General features: G+C 45.3%; 1 protein-coding gene across 4 annotated transcripts in view; it reads left to right on the top strand.

Moving 5' to 3' along the window:
- crtc3 (CREB regulated transcription coactivator 3) overlaps positions 1–23,035 on the top strand; it is a 37,500-nt gene extending 14,465 nt beyond the window's left edge. Inside the window, exons 4-15 of one of the 4 annotated variants that reach the window (XM_034573687.1) lie at positions 835–896; positions 5,109–5,171; positions 7,654–7,757; positions 14,154–14,204; positions 14,286–14,371; positions 15,911–15,960; positions 16,653–16,873; positions 17,808–18,043; positions 18,443–18,619; positions 19,125–19,205; positions 19,829–20,036; positions 20,813–23,035. In XM_034573687.1, coding sequence (XP_034429578.1) covers positions 835–896; positions 5,109–5,171; positions 7,654–7,757; positions 14,154–14,204; positions 14,286–14,371; positions 15,911–15,960; positions 16,653–16,873; positions 17,808–18,043; positions 18,443–18,619; positions 19,125–19,205; positions 19,829–20,036; positions 20,813–21,018 — 1,545 coding nt within the window. In that variant the 3' untranslated portion in view covers positions 21,019–23,035. The remainder of the gene's footprint in view (positions 1–834; positions 897–5,108; positions 5,172–7,653; positions 7,758–14,153; positions 14,205–14,285; positions 14,372–15,910; positions 15,961–16,652; positions 16,874–17,807; positions 18,044–18,442; positions 18,620–19,124; positions 19,206–19,828; positions 20,037–20,812) is intronic. The other 3 variants (XM_034573695.1, XM_034573704.1, XM_034573714.1) reach the window with 3 other exon arrangements.
- Positions 23,036–23,396: the final 361 nt, after the last annotated feature.

Here is a 23,396-nt window from a genome sequence, read left to right as displayed (position 1 = left end):
AGTGTAGAGAAATGCTTGCTCATTCATTGACACTGTTTGGGCTTAATCCCACTTTGACTGTAGCTTGTTGATCGATGTGGAACTACTCAGCGAACCAGTTGGACAGGATAGTTCCCTCTCTCGCTGTCTGCAGACACCACACTTCTGCCCTTTCCGCTACAATTTGTATATGTGTGGTTTTGCTTATCCTGTGTTTTGTTTGAGAGGTAATGAGTGATGGTGTGTCTTCAGTTTCTGTAAATCTCTCTCACTACTGATAATAATTTGCCCAAGGCCTGAGCAGATGCTTGCAGAACGCTGGTCGGCCTTATGCGCCTGCTAATCTCTGCTATAATGTGTTTTTGTTGATCGGTCAACATTTTCAACTCTCCACCCAAAACAGCGATCCAGAGAGCAGCCTGTTTCAGACGAGCTCAAGGACTGTGGGTCAGACCAAACACCCCCCCCCCCACACAGACAATGTCAGGAACTCTGCGTCAGTATTCAGCAGTAAATCAGATAATAATGTCTTTGTTTCATTAAGTGTTTGAAAAAGGAAGATTTACACTTCAGGGCTTTGATGAGAATGTGGTTACAGAACTTTCTTCTCTTGTTATATGTTCAACTCTCATCCTCCTGTTTATGGCATGCATTAGTCCTTTGATCTCTAGTTGGAACCCAGCCTGGTTTATTTTTAGATGTCAGTGTTAATACGTATCAGTTTCAGATATGTACGATATACTTGTTGTCTTCTATTTCTTTCTTTGTGATGATTTCAATTATGATAGAAAAAACATATTTGTATCAAAGTCATGAGTCTGTATTTGTTCTGATAATTTCCTTAACAAACCCCACATGGAGAGTTCCCCATATGGCGCAGTGTACCTGTCCCCACCTCCGGACAACAACTGGAGAAGGTGAGTCGTGCATCTCTCGAGCTGCTGACTGTCATTGTCTTCTCTACTTACTCTAATGAGAACAGGAACTGTTTCCTGTTGCCAGCGTGCTTCCTGTTTCAAACCTCTCTCTCTACCTACTACTATCAAGGCACAAACACTCAGCGGCACCGAGGCAGTGTGACGTCAGAGCTGTTGCTGTCATTGTTTCTGCAGAAATGCTTCAAGTATCAGGATGTTGTGTTAGCCCTGGGAAACCTGCATCTAACTAAAGGTGTTTGACAGATAGCCTTTTGCTCTAAAGGTCATAGCCAACAGCAGTAGTCCTGCTGTTATTGGATTTAATGTTGTCACAGCATCGTTGCCTTGTGGTGCAGAATCTCCCCCTTAGCTGAGATTCAGTTGTAGTACCTGCTGGAAAACGAGGCCTGACGAGCCGACCAAGATTAGTTTCCCAGCTCTGGTTGTGCCTTCGTAGAGCAGTCAGTGTTTGGGTAGACAGCTTTTCCCCAGTGTTTACAAGGGAGTGAATTATGGTCCTGTGATAAAATGGCTCAGCCAGGCTCCTCCCCTCTCACTCTCTGGACATTTGTGTTTAGTACGCTGGCTTCTGGCCGGCTGCCAGTCTCCCTGCTTCTTCTTCTTCTTCTTCTTCTTCTTCTTCTTCTTCTTTCGCAGCACAGACGTTCTCCAGGCTCAGTGGAGCGTACTGTAACAGCTTGTACTGTAGAAGTGAGCGGGGCCCACGCCCTCTCATCATTGTTGACAGCACAAAACAGGTTGGCTGACAAACGTCCTCATGGAGCAACCAGACGTCAGTGTTCTCAGAGTGGGTGTTTCTGGAAGCGCCATGTGGCACCATGCACTGAATGCAGACTTTCATGTTTAATTTGAGCAGCCTGGCTTCAGACCGCGTTCCTCAACCAAACAGTGAGCATCACATCATATAAACTTCTGTAATGAAACCATGTGCAGACGTGGTTAGTCTCCATGAAGTGAACCTCTGAAATGATGAATCTATCTGTAGTGGGAACTTGTACATGGTCTAATCGTAGCGAAGATGTAAAATAACACACAATTTATGTCTATTCTAGTCATGCTCATCTTGTTCATAGTTTCTTCTCTTCCATCATAGAATTCTATATTTCTATATGTGACTGGCATCAGCTCTGTCAAGTCTCTGCAGGCCAAGCTTCGCCTCCTGCTCCAACCTGCAGCAGATTGTTGTCACAGTGTGTAACAGGGATAAACTTCCCCCACTGCAGTGAATGATAGCCAACTTTACTGTCATTGGCAGAGACAGTGGGGGCAGCTTCAAGCATCTAATGTCTACTAATACAAATTTTAGTTTCATAGTCTTTTAGATTATTGTTAATTATGTGTGCTTATGACTCACTTTTTAAAATATTGATTTAGATGTTATCTTTTCTAAAGACTGCTCCTTACTTCTCTTTCATAATCCGTATTGCTCTCTTTAGTATCAGTATCAGAGTATCAGTATCTAAAAGAAGTGAATAGAGAAAGATAGTCACACAGAAAAGACCAAAGTTAGAGCATTAAAATGATTATGACATAAAAATACAGTCCAGTTGGATAATAGACCACAAACTTTCCTGTAACCACTTCATCTTTCTACAATCAATAAAACCCTAATGCAGTTTGGTGTTTATGAACTTATTGATGTTTGTTCAGACGGTGGGTTCAAGCTGAGCTCCTCAATGAAAAGATCACATTCCAGCTATTTAAATAGATTCCTGCTTATTTCTTTGTACTGTAGGTTGTAAATGTGGTTAAAAAGAAAGGGCTGCACATCAGTGTTGTGTTTCAGCTGAAGTCTTGCCAGAGAACAGAGGCTCTGTAGAGTATTTAAAAAAACATTCTCCTCTTGTTCAAAATCAGCAAGCAGTGACTCAGTTTTAGATCCGTCCAGGGAAATGGCGATAAGCTGTTGTGCTGCAGTGAGAAGCAGATTCCCTCCTGTCCGTCTCAGGGGAGAGCGGGGCGGTAAGTGTTTACAACGCCAACCACATCTGCAGTGCATTAACGCCAGTCAGCTCTGGAGAAGAGCCACACAGCTTTTTAACCGTTTCACTCCAGTGATCAGCCACTCACGTTCTCCGGCACTGATGATTGGCATAGTGCAAACACATTTCCTCACTGGTGTGTGTTTGTATTGAGATGATTCTGGTGAAGCGTCTCCTCCTCTGTCACATTAAACCCTAAAAGCATTTGGTCAGTATGAATGGATGGTCAGGCATGACAGAAAAGCAGAGGAACAGAGCTGTTCACACAGCCTCTAACTGCTCCTCAGCAGCAGCCCGGCCAACAGATCTTCTCCAGATTTGGTCAAGCTGGTTTTTTTTTTTACGAAATGAAGGGATTTCCCAACTTATGTCCATCTGTAGTGAGTCGGGCCATGATTTGGATATCCACCATCTGTCCTCTAGAGCCCACTCATGGTAGTGCTTTCTTGGAAATGGGTTAGAATATCACTGTATGCTGGTGCCTGGGAAGAGATGCACTTGAAGGGGTTTGGTTCCTGGGGGTGACTGATGCATCAGACCTGCAGGCCTGGATGTGTCCCTTTAGAGATCATCTGCTACAGGGTCACAGCTTCAATCCAGTCCCACGCTCTCCTCCTCCTCTGTTCACCCATCTTTGGCCTGCTATTCCTGTACCAGCCTCTCTCGGGATGAAAGCTCAGACCAGGCTCCCTGGAGATTGCTCTGCAGTTTTTCCTTCCATGGGGAGAAATGTACAATTTTCTTCCTCTGCTTCTTTGGGATATGTTGTTTGATGGCTCCTTTTTTATATAAAAAGTAAGGGTGTTCCAATCCGGATTTCAGGTGCCGATCTCAGATCGTTTGAAGTAGTATCGACCGATCCCCGATCACTGGGTCTATGGTCCTGTTTACGCCTGATTAACATGCGTCTGGGCTGATCTGAGTGACCAGTAACCTTTACCCTATATGTAAATAAACCCTACAGGACTGAATCCTACTCAGAATTTAGTCAGTAAATGTCCATTATTACCATTACGTTGTTCCTGCCACACTTTAAACTCCTGTTTCAGTTTGTTTCACTGTCAGCCAGCTGCAGGAGTGACGCTGTGTTATAACTGAACTATATGAGCAGGACACACAGTGTGACTTTCTCTGATGTTTTCCCATCGCAGATAGATGATGAAGAAAGGCATTAATACCAGAGAAAGGAGAAATGTGCATCCTGTTCTCAAAGAGACTGGTGATATTGCGTAACACAAGCGTAACTGTTGCTTAAACGGGCGCAAAAACACGAGTTTCTTGTGTTCTTACAGTGAACGATCCTTCAAAGTGGCCCAGGATGCATTGCTGAATGTGGTCTGAGCGATCACATCTCAATTTGAAAGCCTTCATGTAGTTTTATTGATTTGTTTGACTATATTAACAATATTGTAAAAGTCTAGGAATGAGAAAGTATCATGAATTCAATTGACAACTGAGATGAGAAAAGAAACAAGATGCCTCACTCGTTAATTATTTCCACCATCAGCTCCATACAATAGTGTTTACTGGAAAAATGACGAGTGAGCCATCTCAATTCCTTCTCATCTCTGTTGAGAGTTGCACTTCATGAGTGACAGCTGTTTGTTTTGTCTCATCTGATAAATATGATAAATGATTTGATAATGATAAATAGATAATACAAAGGTTCAGTTGAGTTCTTCTTTGAAGACTAGTGTAAGAAAACAGTGCTTGTACCTCCAGGAGGAGTCAAAGAGTCCAACCCCTGTCCTGCAGAACGCTCCAGAACAATCCACTGGTTCACTGTTCCCACTTCACGGTCTCAGGCCTCCACAAGGACTCTTCACATCCACTTGTTGTTTCTCTGAGCACTGAAGTCCTCAGGGAGCTGGTTGGGTTGCACCGGTTTTTCTCTTCCCATTAGAAACGAGAGAACGTTGGTGACTGGTCCTCAGGTTCCTGGTCTGCACTCATTCTTCACTCTGCTATTAACTTATATTCTGTCATTTGGTTTTTTTCATTTTCCTCAAATTTAAAACTGTATTTTGCTGTATCTATTTCTGCTATGACAATTTGCCAGTGTCATTTCTCTTTTCCTTACATGTGCCAACACAAATACATCATGTTTTATTACAGATTTTTCCTCCTTCCTAAACTTTACGGCAGGAGCCAGGGCTCGCTCCTTTCACCCAGTGAATTTATCTGTCTTGCTTTTCCTCTGTCTTTGAAGGGAACAGCAGCCATGGACTGAGGAAAAACGGCCTGGGTTTAGATTAATATCACAACTCAACAGGTGACCCTTGACCTCTCTCTCTTTCCCTCAGTCGATCTTTACTGCTTCATCCCTCTCAGAAGCCAACGGTTCTCTTCTTTCTCTGTGAGCGCAGAACGTCCTGGTTTCTATCCTTCTGTCAATCTCTGCCTGTTTTGTAACATCTCTTTCTTCCTCTGAAGCACTGACATAGAGGGGCACAAAGACCGATATGGTCGATTTCGTAATCTCTTTTTCTCTTTGTAGTTTTCCACTTATCTTTCCCGTTTGTTATTTCTGAATTATTAATCAATAGTTCCTCTCTTACTAACCCAGCTTCAGGACTCATGGCTCCTTCACAGTCTAACATCAAGGCTACTTCTTCTCTTTTTCTTGCTTTCAGCCTTTTTACATTCTTCTTCATGTGTTGTTATAATTTACACATAAACACTAGGGCTGTAACGATTCTCGAACCAAAACCGAAACCGCGGTCCAGACGTCCACAGGTTCGGTTCACGATACACTAAGACGAACTCCCCACGCTGCAGGTGCAGCCTGTTGCGTGTATGTGTCCAATCACACTTCAATCCAATCACAGCCCTTCGTCATCTGAGCCAACACAGAAGTGACCAGTATCTTCAGTATCTTCAGAGCAATGAGTGCGGAGGTCAGACAGAATCGTCTGTTTTACTTTGACTAAAGTGCGTTGTAACGTCTGCGTGTTGTCTGAAGTCAGAGTTGGGAGGGAATCAGGTGCCGGACTCAGGTGGACTGTTAATTCCTTATGGAGTTTCCCTGGAGCTGCCGGCCGGTTTATGAACGACTGACTGACCAACTTGACCATCGAATTTACCGTGATGCCCTGAACATATTGTATATATGAACGCTGTTGTTATTGAAGCGACACGGACGTTTCTCTTTCTGTTTACTCTCCTGAGTTGTTGGTGTATGAAGATCTGCGGTACAACCCGCAGCAGATTATTTTTCTTGTATCTGTTTTTCGTTGTTTGAACTGGATTGAACTGAACTGTGTTGGACTTGTGGGGGAGATTGAAACAGACTTTATAAATATACGGATTGAACTCTGGACGTTGAGACTGGGGGAGACACACACACAAACTCACGTAGTTTTATGTGAAGTTAAGTCCAACATGTTCTTTAGTACTTTTCCAGAAATTCCCTCCCCCGCTTCTTACGCACCCACTACACCCCACTGAAAAGAAGAAAAAAAAGCGAGGTCCGAACCGAACCGTGGATTCTGCACATCGTTACAGCCCTAATAGTCACTGCTATAGGCCCAGTGCAGAGATGAGGTCTGACTACAGGATTATCATGATCCTGTGTTTGATGTTGTTCAAAGATCAAACACTGACTGTAAGTGGTAAGTTTCTTATATCCACTTATGTTTTCTTAGTCACTGTCTCACTGAGGGTCAACTTGTGGCTGGTCCGTCACATTACATCCAAACTGCAGCTAACCGTCAGAGTCAGAAAGACAAATGTGTGAATCCTTTGAGATAGTACATGTGTCTGGTTTTCACAGCTCTACAGACACAGCCATACTGCATTTGATCACTGCTTGTTAATATATTAATATAATGCATTCGGTGCTTGACAGATTAACTTAACTAACATCTTTACAGGTTAACACTCAGCCTAGATTTAAATGCAAAGCTCGGTGAAACACATTCTAACTCACTTAGAGACGGAAAATACATAATTTCCCCAAATCTCATCTGAAATGTTGACATTATTTCATGTAAAACATTGCAAATTAATTCCAATGTATACATGGAGTGCTACAACATTAGATTGTTTCTTTAGATATTGTTTTGCTTGGAAGTGTTGGATTTGAAATACAACAAAAAGCATGTATTTAGATCTTTATGTTTAATCTTTATATATATATATATATATATATATATATATATATATAATATATATATATATATATATATATATATATATATATATATATAATATATAAGATTTTCATATTTACAGAGCATAATTACATCAGTTTCTTTTTACATCTGCCGAAGCATCCAACAGCTCCGAAAACATAAAGTCTTAGAAGTCGTTAAAGACTGATCTGATGGAATTATCAGAGTGATCTGATGCTTAGATCTGGAGCTTTGAAGGAAAGTAGTGATGACGCATGAATGAAGCCATTGAGGCGTAACGGAGAGCACTAGACAAAGCTCTCAGCCGCACTGATCCAGGACTCAGGGGTTTGTGTGGGTTTACCATGGACTCTACATTAAGATATTTATTTCAAAGCTAAGAATATTTTGTAGCTGTGAATTTAAACTGAACAGTGAAATACATTTTCTAAGAGTAATAAAAGCAGAATGTGTTTACATCACAGATAGACAGTCCTGTGAGGTGTTTGTGTGTAAGGTCAGTGTGAGCCTGCAGCTCGTGTGGAGGCGGAGCAGGAAGCACAATGATGGTCCTGACCAATCATCTGCCTCTGTCCAAGGTGCTGGAACGCTTTGCATCATTCTCTTCTTCCTCCTACACAGAACCAATTCAGACTCGGCTCTTCACACGAGCGTCATGAACCCGAACCCTCAGGACCCCTTCGGCATCCACCAGCAGATGGGTCGAGGTCCCCACCAGCGAAATGGTGAGAGGTTCACACAAAACACCAGATGCAACATACACACCTTCAAAGAAACCAGATGTTTTACTTGTGTGTCTGTCTGACTGCTAAAGATTTTAGTCATAGTCTTAGAAGAGATGCTGATTTTAAAGGATAGTAAAGAGAGCTCCTCTCCAGATGAGGAGAGCTCCTCTCCAGATGAGGAGAGCTCCTCTCCAGGTAGAGAGAGCTCCTCTCCAGATGAGGAGAGCTCCTCTCCCGGTGAAGAGAGCTCCTCTCCAGGTAGAGAGAGCTCCTCTCCAGGTAGAGAGAGCTCCTCTCCCGGTGAAGAGAGCTCCTCTCCAGGTAGAGAGAGCTCCTCTCCAGATGAGGAGAGCTCCTCTCCAGGTAGAGAGAGCTCCTCTCCAGGTAGAGAGAGCTCCTCTCCCGGTGAAGAGAGCTCCTCTCCCGGTGAAGAGAGCTCCTCTCCCGGTGAAGAGAGCTCCTCTCCAGGTGAAGAGAGCTCCTCTCCAGATGAGGAGAGCTCCTCTCCCGGTGAAGAGAGCTCCTCTCCAGGTGAAGAGAGCTCCTCTCCAGGTGAAGAGAGCTCCTCTCCAGGTGAAGAGAGCTCCTCTCCAGGTGGAGAGAGCTCCTCTCCAGGTAGAGAGAGCTCCTCTCCAGGTAGAGAGAGCTCCTCTCCCGGTGAAGAGAGCTCCTCTCCCGGTGAAGAGAGCTCCTCTCCAGGTGAGGAGAGGTCCTCTCCAGGTGAAGAGAGCTCCTCTCCAGGTGAGGAGAGCTCCTCTCCAGGTGAAGAGAGCTCCTCTCCAGGTGAAGAGAGCTCCTCTCCCGGTAGAGAGAGCTCCTCTCCAGGTGAAGAGAGCTCCTCTCCAGGTGAAGAGAGCTCCTCTCCCGGTGAAGAGAGCTCCTCTCCAGGTGGAGAGAGCTCCTCTCCAGGTAGAGAGAGCTCCTCTCCCGGTGAAGAGAGCTCCTCTCCCGGTGAAGAGAGCTCCTCTCCAGGTGAGGAGAGCTCCTCTCCAGGTAGAGAGAGCTCCTCTCCAGGTAGAGAGAGCTCCTCTCCAGGTAGAGAGAGCTCCTCTCCAGGTGAAGAGAGCTCCTCTCCAGGTAGAGAGAGCTCCTCTCCCGATGAGGAGAGCTCCTCTCCAGGTAGAGAGAGCTCCTCTCCAGGTGAGGAGAGCTCCTCTCCAGGTAGAGAGAGCTCCTCTCCAGGTAGAGAGAGCTCCTCTCCCGGTGAAGAGAGCTCCTCTCCAGGTGACGAGAGCTCCTCTCCAGGTGAAGAGAGCTCCTCTCCTGGTGAAGAGAGCTCCTCTCCAGGTAGAGAGAGCTCCTCTCCAGGTAGAGAGAGCTCCTCTCCAGGTGAAGAGAGCTCCTCTCCAGGTAGAGAGAGCTCCTCTCCCGGTGAAGAGAGCTCCTCTCCAGGTGAAGAGAGCTCCTCTCCAGGTAGAGAGAGCTCCTCTCCCGATGAGGAGAGCTCCTCTCCAGGTGAAGAGAGCTCCTCTCCAGGTGAAGAGAGCTCCTCTCCAGATGAGGAGAGCTCCTCTCCAGGTGAAGAGAGCTCCTCTCCAGGTGAAGAGAGCTCCTCTCCCGGTAGAGAGAGCTCCTCTCCAGGTGAAGAGAGCTCCTCTCCAGGTGAAGAGAGCTCCTCTCCCGGTGAAGAGAGCTCCTCTCCAGGTGGAGAGAGCTCCTCTCCAGGTAGAGAGAGCTCCTCTCCCGGTGAAGAGAGCTCCTCTCCCGGTGAAGAGAGCTCCTCTCCAGGTGAGGAGAGCTCCTCTCCAGGTAGAGAGAGCTCCTCTCCAGGTAGAGAGAGCTCCTCTCCAGGTGAAGAGAGCTCCTCTCCAGGTAGAGAGAGCTCCTCTCCCGATGAGGAGAGCTCCTCTCCAGGTGAAGAGAGCTCCTCTCCAGGTAGAGAGAGCTCCTCTCCAGGTGAGGAGAGCTCCTCTCCAGGTAGAGAGAGCTCCTCTCCAGGTAGAGAGAGCTCCTCTCCCGGTGAAGAGAGCTCCTCTCCAGGTGACGAGAGCTCCTCTCCAGGTGAAGAGAGCTCCTCTCCTGGTGAAGAGAGCTCCTCTCCAGGTAGAGAGAGCTCCTCTCCAGGTAGAGAGAGCTCCTCTCCAGGTGAAGAGAGCTCCTCTCCAGGTAGAGAGAGCTCCTCTCCCGGTGAAGAGAGCTCCTCTCCAGGTGAAGAGAGCTCCTCTCCAGGTAGAGAGAGCTCCTCTCCCGATGAGGAGAGCTCCTCTCCAGGTGAAGAGAGCTCCTCTCCCGGTGAAGAGAGCTCCTCTCCCGGTGAAGAGAGCTCCTCTCCAGGTGAGGAGAGCTCCTCTCCCGATGAGGAGAGCTCCTCTCCCGGTGAAGAGAGCTCCTCTCCAGGTAGAGAGAGCTCCTCTCCCGATGAGGAGAGCTCCTCTCCCGGTGAAGAGAGCTCCTCTCCAGGTGAGGAGAGCTCCTCTCCAGGTGAAGAGAGCTCCTCTCCAGGTGAAGAGAGCTCCTCTCCAGGTGAAGAGAGCTCCTCTCCAGGTGAAGAGAGCTCCTCTCCAGGTAGAGAGAGCTCCTCTCCAGGTAGAGAGAGCTCCTCTCCCGATGAGGAGAGCTCCTCTCCCGGTGAAGAGAGAGCTCCTCTCCAGGTAGAGAGAGCTCCTCTCCCGGTGAAGAGAGCTCCTCTCCAGGTGAAGAGAGCTCCTCTCCCGGTGAAGAGAGCTCCTCTCCCGATGAGGAGAGCTCCTCTCCCGGTGAAGAGAGCTCCTCTCCAGGTAGAGAGAGCTCCTCTCCCGGTAGAGAGAGCTCCTCTCCCGGTGAAGAGAGCTCTTCTCCAGGTAGAGAGAGCTCCTCTCCCGGTGAAGAGAGCTCCTCTCCCGATGAGGAGAGCTCCTCTCCAGGTAGAGAGAGCTCCTCTCCAGGTGAAGAGAGCTCTCCTCTCCTCCTCTCCAGGTGAGGAGAGCTCCTCTCCCGGTGAAGAAAGCTCCTCTCCCGATGAGGAGAGCTCCTCTCCAGGTAGAGAGAGCTCCTCTCCAGGTGAAGAGAGCTCCTCTCCCGGTGAAGAGAGCTCCTCTCCCGGTGAAGAGAGCTCCTCTCCCGGTGAAGAGAGCTCCTCTCCCGATGAGGAGAGAGCTCCTCTCCAGGTAGAGAGAGAGCTCCTCTCCAGGTGAAGAGAGCTCCTCTCCCGATGAGGAGAGCTCCTCTCCAGGTAGAGAGAGCTCCTCTCCAGGTGAAGAGAGCTCCTCTCCCGATGAGGAGAGCTCCTCTCCCGGTGAGGAGAGCTCCTCTCCAGGTGAAGAGAGCTCCTCTCCAGGTAGAGAGAGCTCCTCTCCAGGTAGAGAGAGCTCCTCTCCCGGTGAAGAGAGCTCCTCTCCCGGTGAAGAGAGCTCCTCTCCAGATGAGGAGAGCTCCTCTCCCGGTGAGGAGAGCTCCTCTCCAGGTGAAGAGAGCTCCTCTCCCGATGAGGAGAGAGCTCCTCTCCAGGTAGAGAGAGAGCTCCTCTCCAGGTGAAGAGAGCTCCTCTCCCGATGAGGAGAGCTCCTCTCCAGGTGAAGAGAGCTCCTCTCCCGATGAGGAGAGCTCCTCTCCAGGTGAAGAGAGCTCCTCTCCCGGTGAGGAGAGCTCCTCTCCAGGTAGAGAGAGCTCCTCTCCCGGTGAAGAGAGCTCCTCTCCCGGTGAAGAGAGCTCCTCTCCCGGTGAGGAGAGCTCCTCTCCAGGTAGAGAGAGCTCCTCTCCAGATGAGGAGAGCTCCTCTCCCGGTGAAGAGAGAGCTCCTCTCCAGGTAGAGAGAGCTCCTCTCCAGATGAGGAGAGCTCCTCTCCCGGTGAGGAGAGCTCCTCTCCCGGTGAGGAGAGCTCCTCTCCAGGTGAAGAGAGCTCCTCTCCAGATGAGGAGAGCTCCTCTCCAGGTGAAGAGAGCTCCTCTCCAGATGAGGAGAGCTCCTCTCCAGGTGAAGAGAGCTCCTCTCCAGGTGAAGAGAGCTCCTCTCCAGGTGAAGAGAGCTCCTCTCCAGGTGAAGAGAGCTCCTCTCCAGATGAGGAGAGCTCCTCTCCCGGTGAGGAGAGCTCCTCTCCAGGTGAAGAGAGCTCCTCTCCAGGTGAAGAGAGCTCCTCTCCCGGTGAGGAGAGCTCCTCTCCAGGTGAAGAGAGCTCCTCTCCAGGTGAAGAGAGCTCCTCTCCAGGTGAAGAGAGCTCCTCTCCAGATGAGGAGAGCTCCTCTCCCGGTGAGGAGAGCTCCTCTCCAGGTGAAGAGAGCTCCTCTCCAGGTGAAGAGAGCTCCTCTCCAGGTGAAGAGAGCTCCTCTCCAGTCAGTAGTCCGGCCCATCCGCATCATCGTGATGTCATGTGACATCACAATGGGCAACAATTCGCTAAACCAGAGGTAACCTGGTCTGCTGTGTTGGGAGATGAACTTTTGAATGGAGTGTTAATGACCATGCTGCTGCACCATCAGTGCAGCAGCAGCACATGAAGTAGAGCCCCTCTGCAGGCTGCTCTGGCTCCATGTCCTGTAATCAAGCTAGTTTATGGTGTTTGTGTTTCGGTTCCACTGGTCATTTATTAACAGGGAGCACAGTCCATCCAGCCAGCTGCCTCTCAGATCCACTGAGACACTCAGAGCTTTGTTACACAATTCACTATCAGCCCAACTGATATGGTTTGATTATGTGATTGATCCAAAGGATAAAAAATAAAACTCTAAACTCAAAGAATTCCTCCTCCTCCCTCTCTCGTCTCACTCTCCATCACCTCTCTCGCCCTGTGTGTTCTCCATCTGAGCGTCCAGCGTGTTTTGACAGTTTGTCACTTTGGTCCGAGCTCGGCGCTGATGAAGTGGATGAGTGAAGAGAGAAGTGCTTCTCTGCTGGATTACTACTCAGTGTGTTTAGCCAACAAGCTTAAACAGGATATTGCTTTAATATCTGGGCCAAGTGTAAGTTTCATATACAAACACAATAAACTGAGTACAGCACACTGTCTGTTGTGCCTTAAATCTCTTACCTTAGACCCAGTTGGAAATGTTGATGCGTGTGTGTTGCTCACAAAACAGCTGATTTTAGATATTACATGTTCAGTGTGGATTTGAGTCCATGGAGCTGTTTATCAAATGCAAAACCTAAAGTTGTTCAATTAACTATCGCAGACCAAGAAAACCAGAAAATATTGACATTTGTGAACCAGTTTATTCTCAGATTTCGGCTTCAAACATCACTTACAAAGATCAATCTGTTCTAAAAATATTTGCGGATTAATTTTCTGTCTATTGACTAATTGGTTAATCAATTTTGAATTGACCTTTCAGCTCAACTCTGAGTGCAGAGACTCAGTCATTGCAAAGCTTCCAGACCTATAATCAAGCTCAGCTGTTTGTGAGAGGCCGTCCTTGTATAAAGATGAACTCAGCTCCCTCTGCAGTGTCACAGTTTATATACAGGAGTCTTCTTGCATAACCTGCTGTATATAGTCCACCAGTATATATACACATGTCTGTGCAGGCTCTATATCCTTTCCTCTAGAAGAGACTACACACCAAACTGCTTCATGTAGGGGATCGAGCAGCGCTTCCTCGTCACAGCAGCACAGAGAGCTGTGAAGCCCCGGGGGCTCGTTGACATCTAAGGATTTCAGCATTTTTTAAGTGGTGTTAAGCCAGCGAGTTGATTAAAGAAGCATCGAACCAGGAATTACAGCTATGAGTCAAACTGCTGGAGTAGAAACACTGCAGCACCAGTCAGAGCAGATCTAACAGGTCACTGATTTCACTGATGCTTTTTTCATATTCCTGAACTCGCACTCAGTGCATTGCACGGTGGAAGTGATCCAGCCAGAAACACCAGACGGCCCCTCTCCATCCCAGACGTCCTGTTTTTGTCCCAGTTGCAAGCTCCCGCAACTAGACTTCTCTGAAATATCGCCTCGTTGTCTTTTCCGAGAAGCTGCTTCTCAAAAGAGAAGGACTGGACGGGCAGTGATTCAAAGACTAATGCAAGAGCAGCCGAGTTTGAGTCTGAGCGATGAGGAGGCTTGAAGAGAAACAAAGAAATGTTCCCAATAAGCAACAGAGTTTACAGGAAGCTTGTTGTTGAACACAAGAGTTAGACGGAAGTTAAAAGAAGGAGAGGACAAAGGCTCGTGTATCTGGCATGAAGTCGACAGTGAAGAGGAAGAGAATGAGCGTCTTTGTAGCACGAGAAAAACAATGGTCGTCTTTTTAGTCCTCTTCAGTCTGTGACCCCCCCCCCCCCACCACTCTCCATCTCTGGGATTAATAACACGATGTCAGATGCCCAGCTGTTTATGAAACTACACAGTAATTACAGAGTGAATTCAAGCTGTCTGGTTATTGTTCCAGACAGCTGGTGAATATCGAATATCCTCTAATGTATCTCCATTTGTTTTTATCTCTTTATTTCTTCATCTATCCTTTCCCCTCCCTCTGTTGGCTTCCGTGGAGGCCGGTGTTCAGCTAGTGTAAATGAGGCTGAGGTGGACGGCTCTGGAGATAGTAAGTTGCGTTTTTCTTTAGTAATGGAGAAATGGTTCTGTAAAACATATATTTAATTAAAGTGTATGTTCTTCTCTGCAGTCTTCTCCTTCCCCGCCCTGCATAACGAGGAGAATCTCATTGGCGTCAATAAGCCTCTTCCCAAGCAACTGTGGGAGGCCAAGAAGGTGAGACGCTGCTCATTTGTAGTTCTTCAGTGTCTGGTTCATGCTCCCTGTGATGCTTCAAACTTAACTCCAAATGGAAGCAGCACGTTTCCAGGGAAAAGCCTCCAAATAACGACTGTAAACATTTAGCCTCAGTGGAGACCAATGGGATTTGTGTTTGATGAGCCACTGATGGATTACAAGGATCAGGAATGTCGACAAACATGATGGAAGAAATCATAGATATTGTGTCAAACTAGATGAGAAAAGGAAAAAGCTAAACGAAAAGAAACCCCTTCTGTGTCTTCCTCTTCCGTTGATGAGGACATCCATCTTCCCATGCATGGAAATAAACCAAACTTTCACACTGGTCCAGTCCTATGCCAGCAGCCCTCAACAGGCTTTATGGACCATGAGTCCTGATGGACCATGAGTCCTGATGGACCAATAGTCCTGATGGACCATTAGTCCTGATGGACCATGAGTCCTGATGGACCAATAGTCCTGATGGACCATGAGTCCTGATGGACCAATTGACACCAAACTTGTTGCACTGCATCTTCAGACCATCCTCCACAGACTAGTTGATTTATCCAAATTTGAGCCCACAGTGCATCAGCGTATTTTACTGTAAATGGTACTGTAAACAGATGCTGGAAATTCTCGCTAAAATAATTTCCAATGTTCATGAAAATAAATGACAAAATGTTGATGTCTTGGTAGATGCAATGTGGCAAATTTGAGAATTCTGTCTCAAAAACAGAATTTATGAAAATGTTTTGAAATGCATCATCATTTCACCTATTGTAGTCAATGGTGATAGTTCATCTATAAACATCAGTTTCTCCCTCATGGAGCAATCAAACTTATAAATTACAGACATTTCTATACTGTCTAGATGAAGTGCAGAAATTATCAAAATCTTAGCTTGATAACTGAAGTTTTGACAGTAAGTGTAGTCAGCCCTGCAGACTGTATTCATAGTGTGAAGCTACATCTCGAGTGAGGCTATCTCACCTGCAGGTAGCTCATCGAGGCCACGACTCACTGTCTAAGGTTGTGAGTTCAAACCTCAGGTGATGAACAACTCTCAGACCTGCACTGAACTCTGGTTATTCTCCTGAAATTATCTGGAGGGGCTGTATGTGAGAACACACAAGCTGAGGAGGAGTTTCTCCTGCCTACCCCTGGTAAAGATTCGATGGAGGATTCAGAGACCGAGTGGAGGCGCTGACGTTTCTAACACGCGACGAATACAGAACCGAAAAACCAAAACACAGGATGAACAAGAGGAGCAATAAAGTAGAAGAGGGAAAGTCCGGAACCGAATTCCCAGAGGAACCACTCGACCTGAATGAGAAAATAGCTGAGGTTGTGTTTTTCTCAGCTCTGTGTTTCAGTTGATAACAGGTAAGAATATATTGATGGGTCCACAGGACAGTGTCAGATACTGAGCTCATCATTAAGTCAGGTATCAGCCATGATCGGACCGATCCACTGTGACAGTTTGAGGCACAGAACACAAAGGAATGATTCAAGCTTCTGTTGTTTCTGTTTCAGGTCCAGTCTCTGACATCAAGACCTAAATCCTGTGAAGTGCCTGGAATCAAGTAAGTTTGTATTTTTTACATTTAGAGAAAGTTACACAGCACGTGTTCACCCCACTACAGCTGATAGGACATGGGTATTTTCCACAGGCAGTAACTGTCACAGAAACAATGAAAGAAATGAGATGCCACACGTTCCCACCTCGTCAAACAGGATGCGTGTGTTGCTCTCTACACCTTGAATCCTTTTATAGGACGAGGAACACAGTTGTTATTACATCAGATTCCTTTGTGAAGACCATTGTCTTCCCACTGCGAACGACACAGACGTCATGATTTAGAGACAAACAGTCGGCTAACAACACTTCAGGATCTTTACATTTATCCTCATGTTGCCAGAATCAGACATGTGTTACAGTTCATACCATTATTATCACACAGAAAACAATACAGATGGAAAGATTTAAGATTCATAAAGAAGCCGACTCCTCTTGAAATAAAAGATTGAACAGAGATCAACAGCCAAACTGTTTCCTTTCCTGATTGAAACATATGAGCAGAAATGGAAATTGGAGAAATCCTTGAGGAATAAAAAGTGGATGAATAAAAAATACAGAGGCTGGAACAAGTCAAAGAAACGCCTTGTGGATTTAAAATGTCACGGCAGCACATTAAGTGACATTCCCTTTAATTGTGAGCATCTTGTTCTGCCTGATGAAACAAATACGTTTTCTTCCCGCCTTCCTTCTTCGCAGTATATTCCCGTCTCCGGAGCAGAACCAGGGTCTTTCCCACTACCAGGGCTCGTTAAACACCGGCGGCTCGCTCCCCGACCTCAGCAACCTGCACTTCCCCTCACCTCTCTCCACGCCGCTGGACCCTGAGGACAACGGAGGGTATCCCAACCTCAGTGGCGGCAGCAGCACCGGAAACCTTCCCGCCGCCATGATGCATTTAGGCATCGGGAACTCACAGGGTGGGTGGAGTTCATTTCTACTTATAGAAACACACACGTGGTTGTAGATAAATCTCAGACTAACGTGTTTAACTTTATAAGAAATTTAAATTTAAATGCATGAACCACATTTAGTTTTCATGTTTTTTAGTTTTGTTTTTAAATATATTTATATTTTATTCAATTAAAAGTCACATCAAGAATTGTACAACATATATTCCATTGACTTCAGTGTGTTATTATATTATTTTAGAAGAATTCATATGAAATAATTAATATAAATGATTTTGGCGTTTATCTCAGTGAGTCTTTCAAGTTGGGTGATTTCTTTAATTTAAAATGTAGACATTTATAAGATGTTTTCCTCTTGTTGGATTCGTTGTGTTTTGCCTCTTCTCACTGTGAAATCTGTGAAATCTGTGCATGTCAATGCAAGTGAGTCGTCATCTTTAGGATCCTAGTCGTCATCGGTTCTAATAAAGTTGGGAATCGATGCTCCAGCGTGTTGAGCAGGTTCCAGGTTTGTTCCTCGGCCAGCGGAGCGACGTTCTGAGCAGCTCCTCTCTCCTCTGTGTGGTCGAGCTCTCATGTCGAACACAGTTGAGCTTGGTCAAGCACCAAAGTGACGGAGGAACTTTGACCCTGTTTTGGCTCTTTACAAGCTGCTCTTTTCTTTTCCCTCAGTTTTCCTCTGTCCTCTCATGCTCCTTCACTTCGCTCTCCATCTCTCTCTCCCTCATCACACAATAAAGTTTAGTGTTTTGGGTTCAACGCTGGAGAGGAAGCTGGAAAATCCAGTGCATACTTCATCATAACTTCCGCACGTTCTCTCTCGTTTCTAGGAGCCTGCATCTGTTTCACAGCCGTATTAGTGTCCTTGTGATGTACATTCACGCTCGGAGGCTTTTTGCATCTGATTATCCGCCCTCACCTCTTGTCTTTGTCGTCCCTGCAGGACTCTCCTCCTCTCTGAGCAATCCCTCAATTCAAGCGTCCCTCAACAACTGCCAGCTTCAGTCCTCGCTCAGTAATCCCTCCATCAACTCATCTCTGCGTCTTTCTGGCAACTCCCCCCGGCGACGGCCCGCTCCCATCAGCCCCCTCACCTTGTCTCCTGGCACCGAGCAGCGCAGGGGTCTGACCAAGCAGCTGTCTCCCACCATGTCCCCTTCACTGTCCCCCATCACACAGGTAAATCAATAGACTGTTGGTTTTCCATTGCAATGATCTTTATAAAAACTACATGTACAGTTACACTAGGAGTGTTGATAATTAGTAGTATTCATACTATGAATTCATCTGTTAAATCTGAGTATTTTCTTAACCACAGATCTCACAGTTCAGACACTGACCGCTCTGACCCACAGCATGTGGACATTATTTCAGAATAAAAGCCAAAGAGAACCTGTCTGTTAATGGGGGTTGATGATTGGGATCTGATCTGTTCGCACTTTACTCTGAAGGACGTCGCTGCTGTGGGGGGGACGTGCACAGATCACATTGTGCGAGTGTGTAAATAAACTCTCACGTCTGTATGAAGCTGATGGTCAGACTTTAGTGACTCCTGCTGGTTCTCTCTGTCCCATCTAGGGAGTTGCTTTGGATACCAGCAACATGCCGAGGGAGCCGCCCCCCCCCTACCCGCTCTACCAACCCCCGCAGCACGCCGGGGACCAGGGCCGACAACGGCAGCCGCTGCCACAACAACATCAGCAGCAGCCGGCTTCTCCTCTTCAGGGCATCCCGCTGGACTTCAACACGGGACATGTACGTGCAGGCGTGCACAAAAACACACAAATTACACACCAGTGTTTGTAGTGTCTCGTGCGCTGTTGCCTTTTGAAATATTGTTTGAGATCACATTTACTCTGTAGTTAGTTTTTAAGATAATTTTCGCTTCATCAACATCATTGTTATCAATATCAGTCAACTTCAAAAGATATTTTTGTGACTGTCGATATTTTGAATCTATTGAATTTCTCTCTCTTAAAATGATACAAAATGTCCGTCAGAATTTCTCAGAGCCAAAAACTAATGTTTTGTTTTGTCCAGAAAAATTCAGTTTACACTTTGGAACCAAAGATATATGATCGAAATGAATTTCTGCTGATGTACAAACCAGCAAATCATTTCAGAACTAGAATTGTGGTTAGAATGTGATTATAATGACTTTACTTCCCTAAATCTCTCATTTACAAACCTGCTAATAAAACTGGTTAGTGAATGAAAGTTGTGGATCTGATGTTCTGTGACTCTTTGTTTTCACCGACAGCACAACAACATGTCATCGTTCTTCAACGACCCCTTCATGGAGCCGCAGTTCAACCGCCAGAACAAGACCTTCCCCTATCAGGTGCGCACACACACACACACACACACACACACACACACACACACACGTAACTACAGTGTATATTTTCTCTCTGTCGTTCACTTTAATAACTCTTTGATATCAGCTGATCAACAAATATCAATAATAACAATATGATTGTGTTTGTAGTCATAATGAGAAAAGTCCTTCAATACATCAACAGTCCTCTCGAAGTATAAGAAGTGGAATGAACTCACGAATCCACATCTGGTTTGATTTAGATCACACTCTTACATTATTTTCTGCTGAGTCAGTGAAAATGTTAGAAAACGTGATCTTCTTTGATCTTCTTTGATCTGCATCCTTCCACGTACAGTGAAAATCTTTTCTGTAGCTTTACGTCACTGCGCCGACAAACAGAGGTGAAGATATATATAAGATGTATATTTGTAAAGAGTAAAATCACCAGAAGTAATTTAAACTCTGACTTAAAGCAGAAACTACTTGTTACTCCATCAGTTGCTCAAACATGTTGAAACATTTTCTTCAGCCGTGAAATGATTCTGATGTTTTTATAAAAGTCTCTGCAGCTTTTATCCGAAGCTGGATTTCATTGTTAGTCCGCTGTAGAGTCACAGAGGTTTTCTGTCCCCGTCTGTCTCCAGTTGGACCAGTTCAGTCTGTTGGAAAACGCCATGAGCTCCACAGCAGGGGGTCCGTGCTTCGACCCGTCCTCCTCCTCGCTCTACTACTCCCAGGCCGCGCTCTCCGGACTGGGCGGCAGCCACGGCAGCCTGCACGACCCCATGCACATGAGGTCCAACATGCTGTACTCCAACTGCAGCGGAGGGTTACCCAACATCATACTCACCGGTGAGGCCCCCCCCCCGTTCAGGTTCCAGGTTCAACCCAGGTGATGGTCCATTTAAGCTGCGACCTGATTAAGAGGAAAGTTTTTATTTAATTTTATTATGGAAAACATCTGAACATGAAGTACAAAGAAAAAGAGTTAAAGATTGGACAAAATATAAATAAAATATATATATGATTATTGTTATATATATATATAGTAATATTGTAACAATTTGCCTTATTTAGAATATAAGGGAATTAATCACACACGCTATTCTTAAGGAGAACGGGAGGATCGGTCACGCTGTGTACGGACGCCGCCCGCTGACCCTCTTACAACAAACCAATAATAAGATCTGGAACCTTATTATTTGTCCCACTAAAATATGGGATAATATATAGAATAACAGAATTGACTCACAAGTTTCAATTATTAGTTTGTATTACCAAGAAACAGAACTAAACACGGCTCCTCTTCTTCATCCTGAGATGTTTGTGTTCTTCCAGTTTCACGTCACGTGTTAGAAACCTCGTCAACACGTCCACCGCTCAAGTCGTTTCGTGAATATGAGATGAAACCAAAAGGGCGTGAAAGACACTGAAGCTTCAGAGTTTATGAGATTATAATATTTATTGTGTGTTAGTGATGCTTTAGGAAGATGAATGTGTCACTGGAGGAAATGAAGCCGCTGCCTCAGGGTTCAGCTCCGTCTCTGATGTTCGAGTCTGATCAGAGCTGAAGAGTTTCATGAGGAAACATTGAGCCTTCATCATGTCTTCCTCCCTCTCTCTCTCAGATGATTCCAACCCCACTCTGTCGAAGGACATCAGCAGCGCTCTCTCTATGTTGCCTGATTGTTTTGACTCGGAGGGAGGCTTCCCATTGGAGGACGAGCTGCGCATCGAGCCGCTCAGCCTGGACGGTCTGAGCATGCTCAGTGATCCGGACATGGTGCTACCAGACCCGTCTGTGGAGGACAGTTTCCGCAGTGACAGACTCTGAGCGTCTCGTAGTTTACACACACACACACACACGGAAGTTACAGATCTGTTTATGCATGATTAGACTCGGCCACATCCATCCACTGCCACTAAGATTCATTCAATGTGAAAGACGTGAACGTTGTCAAGACGACAAACAGCGTTCACACCTGCTTCATGTCAAGTTCCCCTCGCTCCAGAGTCGAGTCTCCTCCTCCAATCAGAAGGACTCTGACGAGCGGTGAAGAGCTGTAAGTTGGTCTGTTTCCTTTTCTCTCATCACCAGCTCACAGCCCACTGAAGCCATGGCAACCTCATCGCCATGGCAACGCAGCATAGCAACCCCACCGCCGTGCTGAAGAGCAGCAGAAACGCCAAAACACGATTAAGTTCTTTTCCTGCGCTGTTGAATCGGCAGTGACGGTGAAACATCTGGCAGCTTAAGTTCTTCTTCAGGTGAAATCAAATCCAGATGTGTTATGGTAGAAATGAAGACTAAATGTTTTTCTTGAAATGTTAGCCATCTATAAATAGATATAAATACTTCTATACATACAAATATATATATATATATATATATATATATAACATTTCAGTCTAATCAGAATGTTTTCCAAAAAAAAAAAGGGCAAACAAAGAAGAGATTTGAATAAGTAAATAAAGATTATTTTGAATTTCTAATTAGAAGATACAATTTTAAGATGCATTAAATAGATTCTATATTTTTGTGTGGAAGTCGCGGACTCTTTAAAATCCACTTTAAGAAAGGAACTTTTTTTCTTTTGTTTATAAGAAATTCTTATATGTACATTCATATGTTTTATTTGACATTTTGTACTGATGCTTTTAAATCTTGTGAATAAGGGCATGCGCTGTGCTTCTGTGGATCCATTGTCACTTCTTGTTCTTTCCTCGTGCCACACGTGACTCGTTCAGAGAGCACACTGCCCCCATGTGGACATCGGACAACATGTAACATTGCACTTAACATCTTTTGCACTAATTGGTTCACGTTGTGTTGACTAATATTTTATACACCAGGTAAAAGTGTTTTTTACCTGAAAACCCAAAGAAGTCGACTGAAGCCGTGAAAAGAAAAAGTGAATGTGTCTAAATGTGTTCGTCACAGACTCTTTAAAAACTCACCAGCAGCAGGTGTTCAATTCTGAGTAGATGTGAAAACTCGATGTGATTTTCTTCGACCGCGTCGTTGGTAAAAATATATTTTTGTGACGAGCTCAGTTTCAGGTGATTAGGTATCACCTGGGCCATTTGGGGCATTGAGTGCCCCCTAGTGTCGGCTTTGATCCGGTCAGAGCGAATCCGATCTGATGAAACGGATGTGGAGCGACGTGTAACTATGCAACTTGTTTTTTAATAAGAAGTGAAACCTGTTGAACAGGTCGGACATTATGCAGTGACGCGACTTTCAGGATCAAATTTATTATCAATCACAATATTACATGTGTCCAGTGTCCACAGGAGCTGATCTTCAACCAGGAGGTGAAGGAGAGTTACTGCAGCATGGCACTGTCTGTTTGAGTGGTTTTATTTTGTACTGTCAGAAGGTGGCGCTGTGTGACTGTGTGAACGGCTTCTCTCTCTCTCTCTGTGGTGAAACCAGAACAGGCCACTTTTCTTTTTGTATATTTTATCTTCAGTTTGAGCTGTTGAAACATTTGAATCTGTTGTGACGGTTTAATGTGTTTATGATCTATACTTTCTGTTTCCTGCAGTCTAACGCCCGCTGCTGCCTTATTTTGTTCCGTCTCCACTTTTCATATTCCAGCAGTAACGACTATAATCACTTTAGCTTTAGCTCTGTTTGGTACTAACTTCCTGCCCACGGCTGTTTCCTGTCTGTTTTAGTTGCATATTAAAATGTACAGTTCTGTTATTTAAAGAATGTTTTGTCCACTTGTGTTACTACTTATTTTCTTTTATAATGTTAGTTTCTCTCTTCAAATCAAACATTTTTCTCAGTTTGTATGTTCTAGTGATTTTCTTTCTGATTCAATAGAATAAAACTCTTTAATGTGTATGAAGGTTGTGTTGTCAGAGAATGCAGTGATGCTTTGTGCCAGCAGATGGCAGAAGTGCAGTGATGATGACATTTTTAAGGCTTCGTTTATTTTTTTATTTAGTATTTTTCCAGCGGTTTTATTTTTAAAGATTTAAATCACGTCTTCTCATGAGCTGGTCATCTTCCATCTTATCTGATTAAAGCCTCTTTACTTTCAAAATGTGGTTTCGTGGTAAAAGTAACTTTTTTTAACTTAGATCAATATACATCAATACAATAAATAAAAAGTAACCTCTGAGTTTAAAACCTCAACCTTCACTCAGGAGCAATAATGAAAATAAACTATTAATAAATCTTTTTCTTAAAGTTACAAAGTT

This window comes from Hippoglossus hippoglossus, chromosome 3 (assembly GCF_009819705.1).
Source record: "Hippoglossus hippoglossus isolate fHipHip1 chromosome 3, fHipHip1.pri, whole genome shotgun sequence".
NCBI lineage: Eukaryota > Metazoa > Chordata > Actinopteri > Pleuronectiformes > Pleuronectidae > Hippoglossus > Hippoglossus hippoglossus.
The sequence above is the reverse complement of the archived record's forward strand: the minus strand, read 5'-3'. Positions and strand labels throughout refer to the sequence as shown.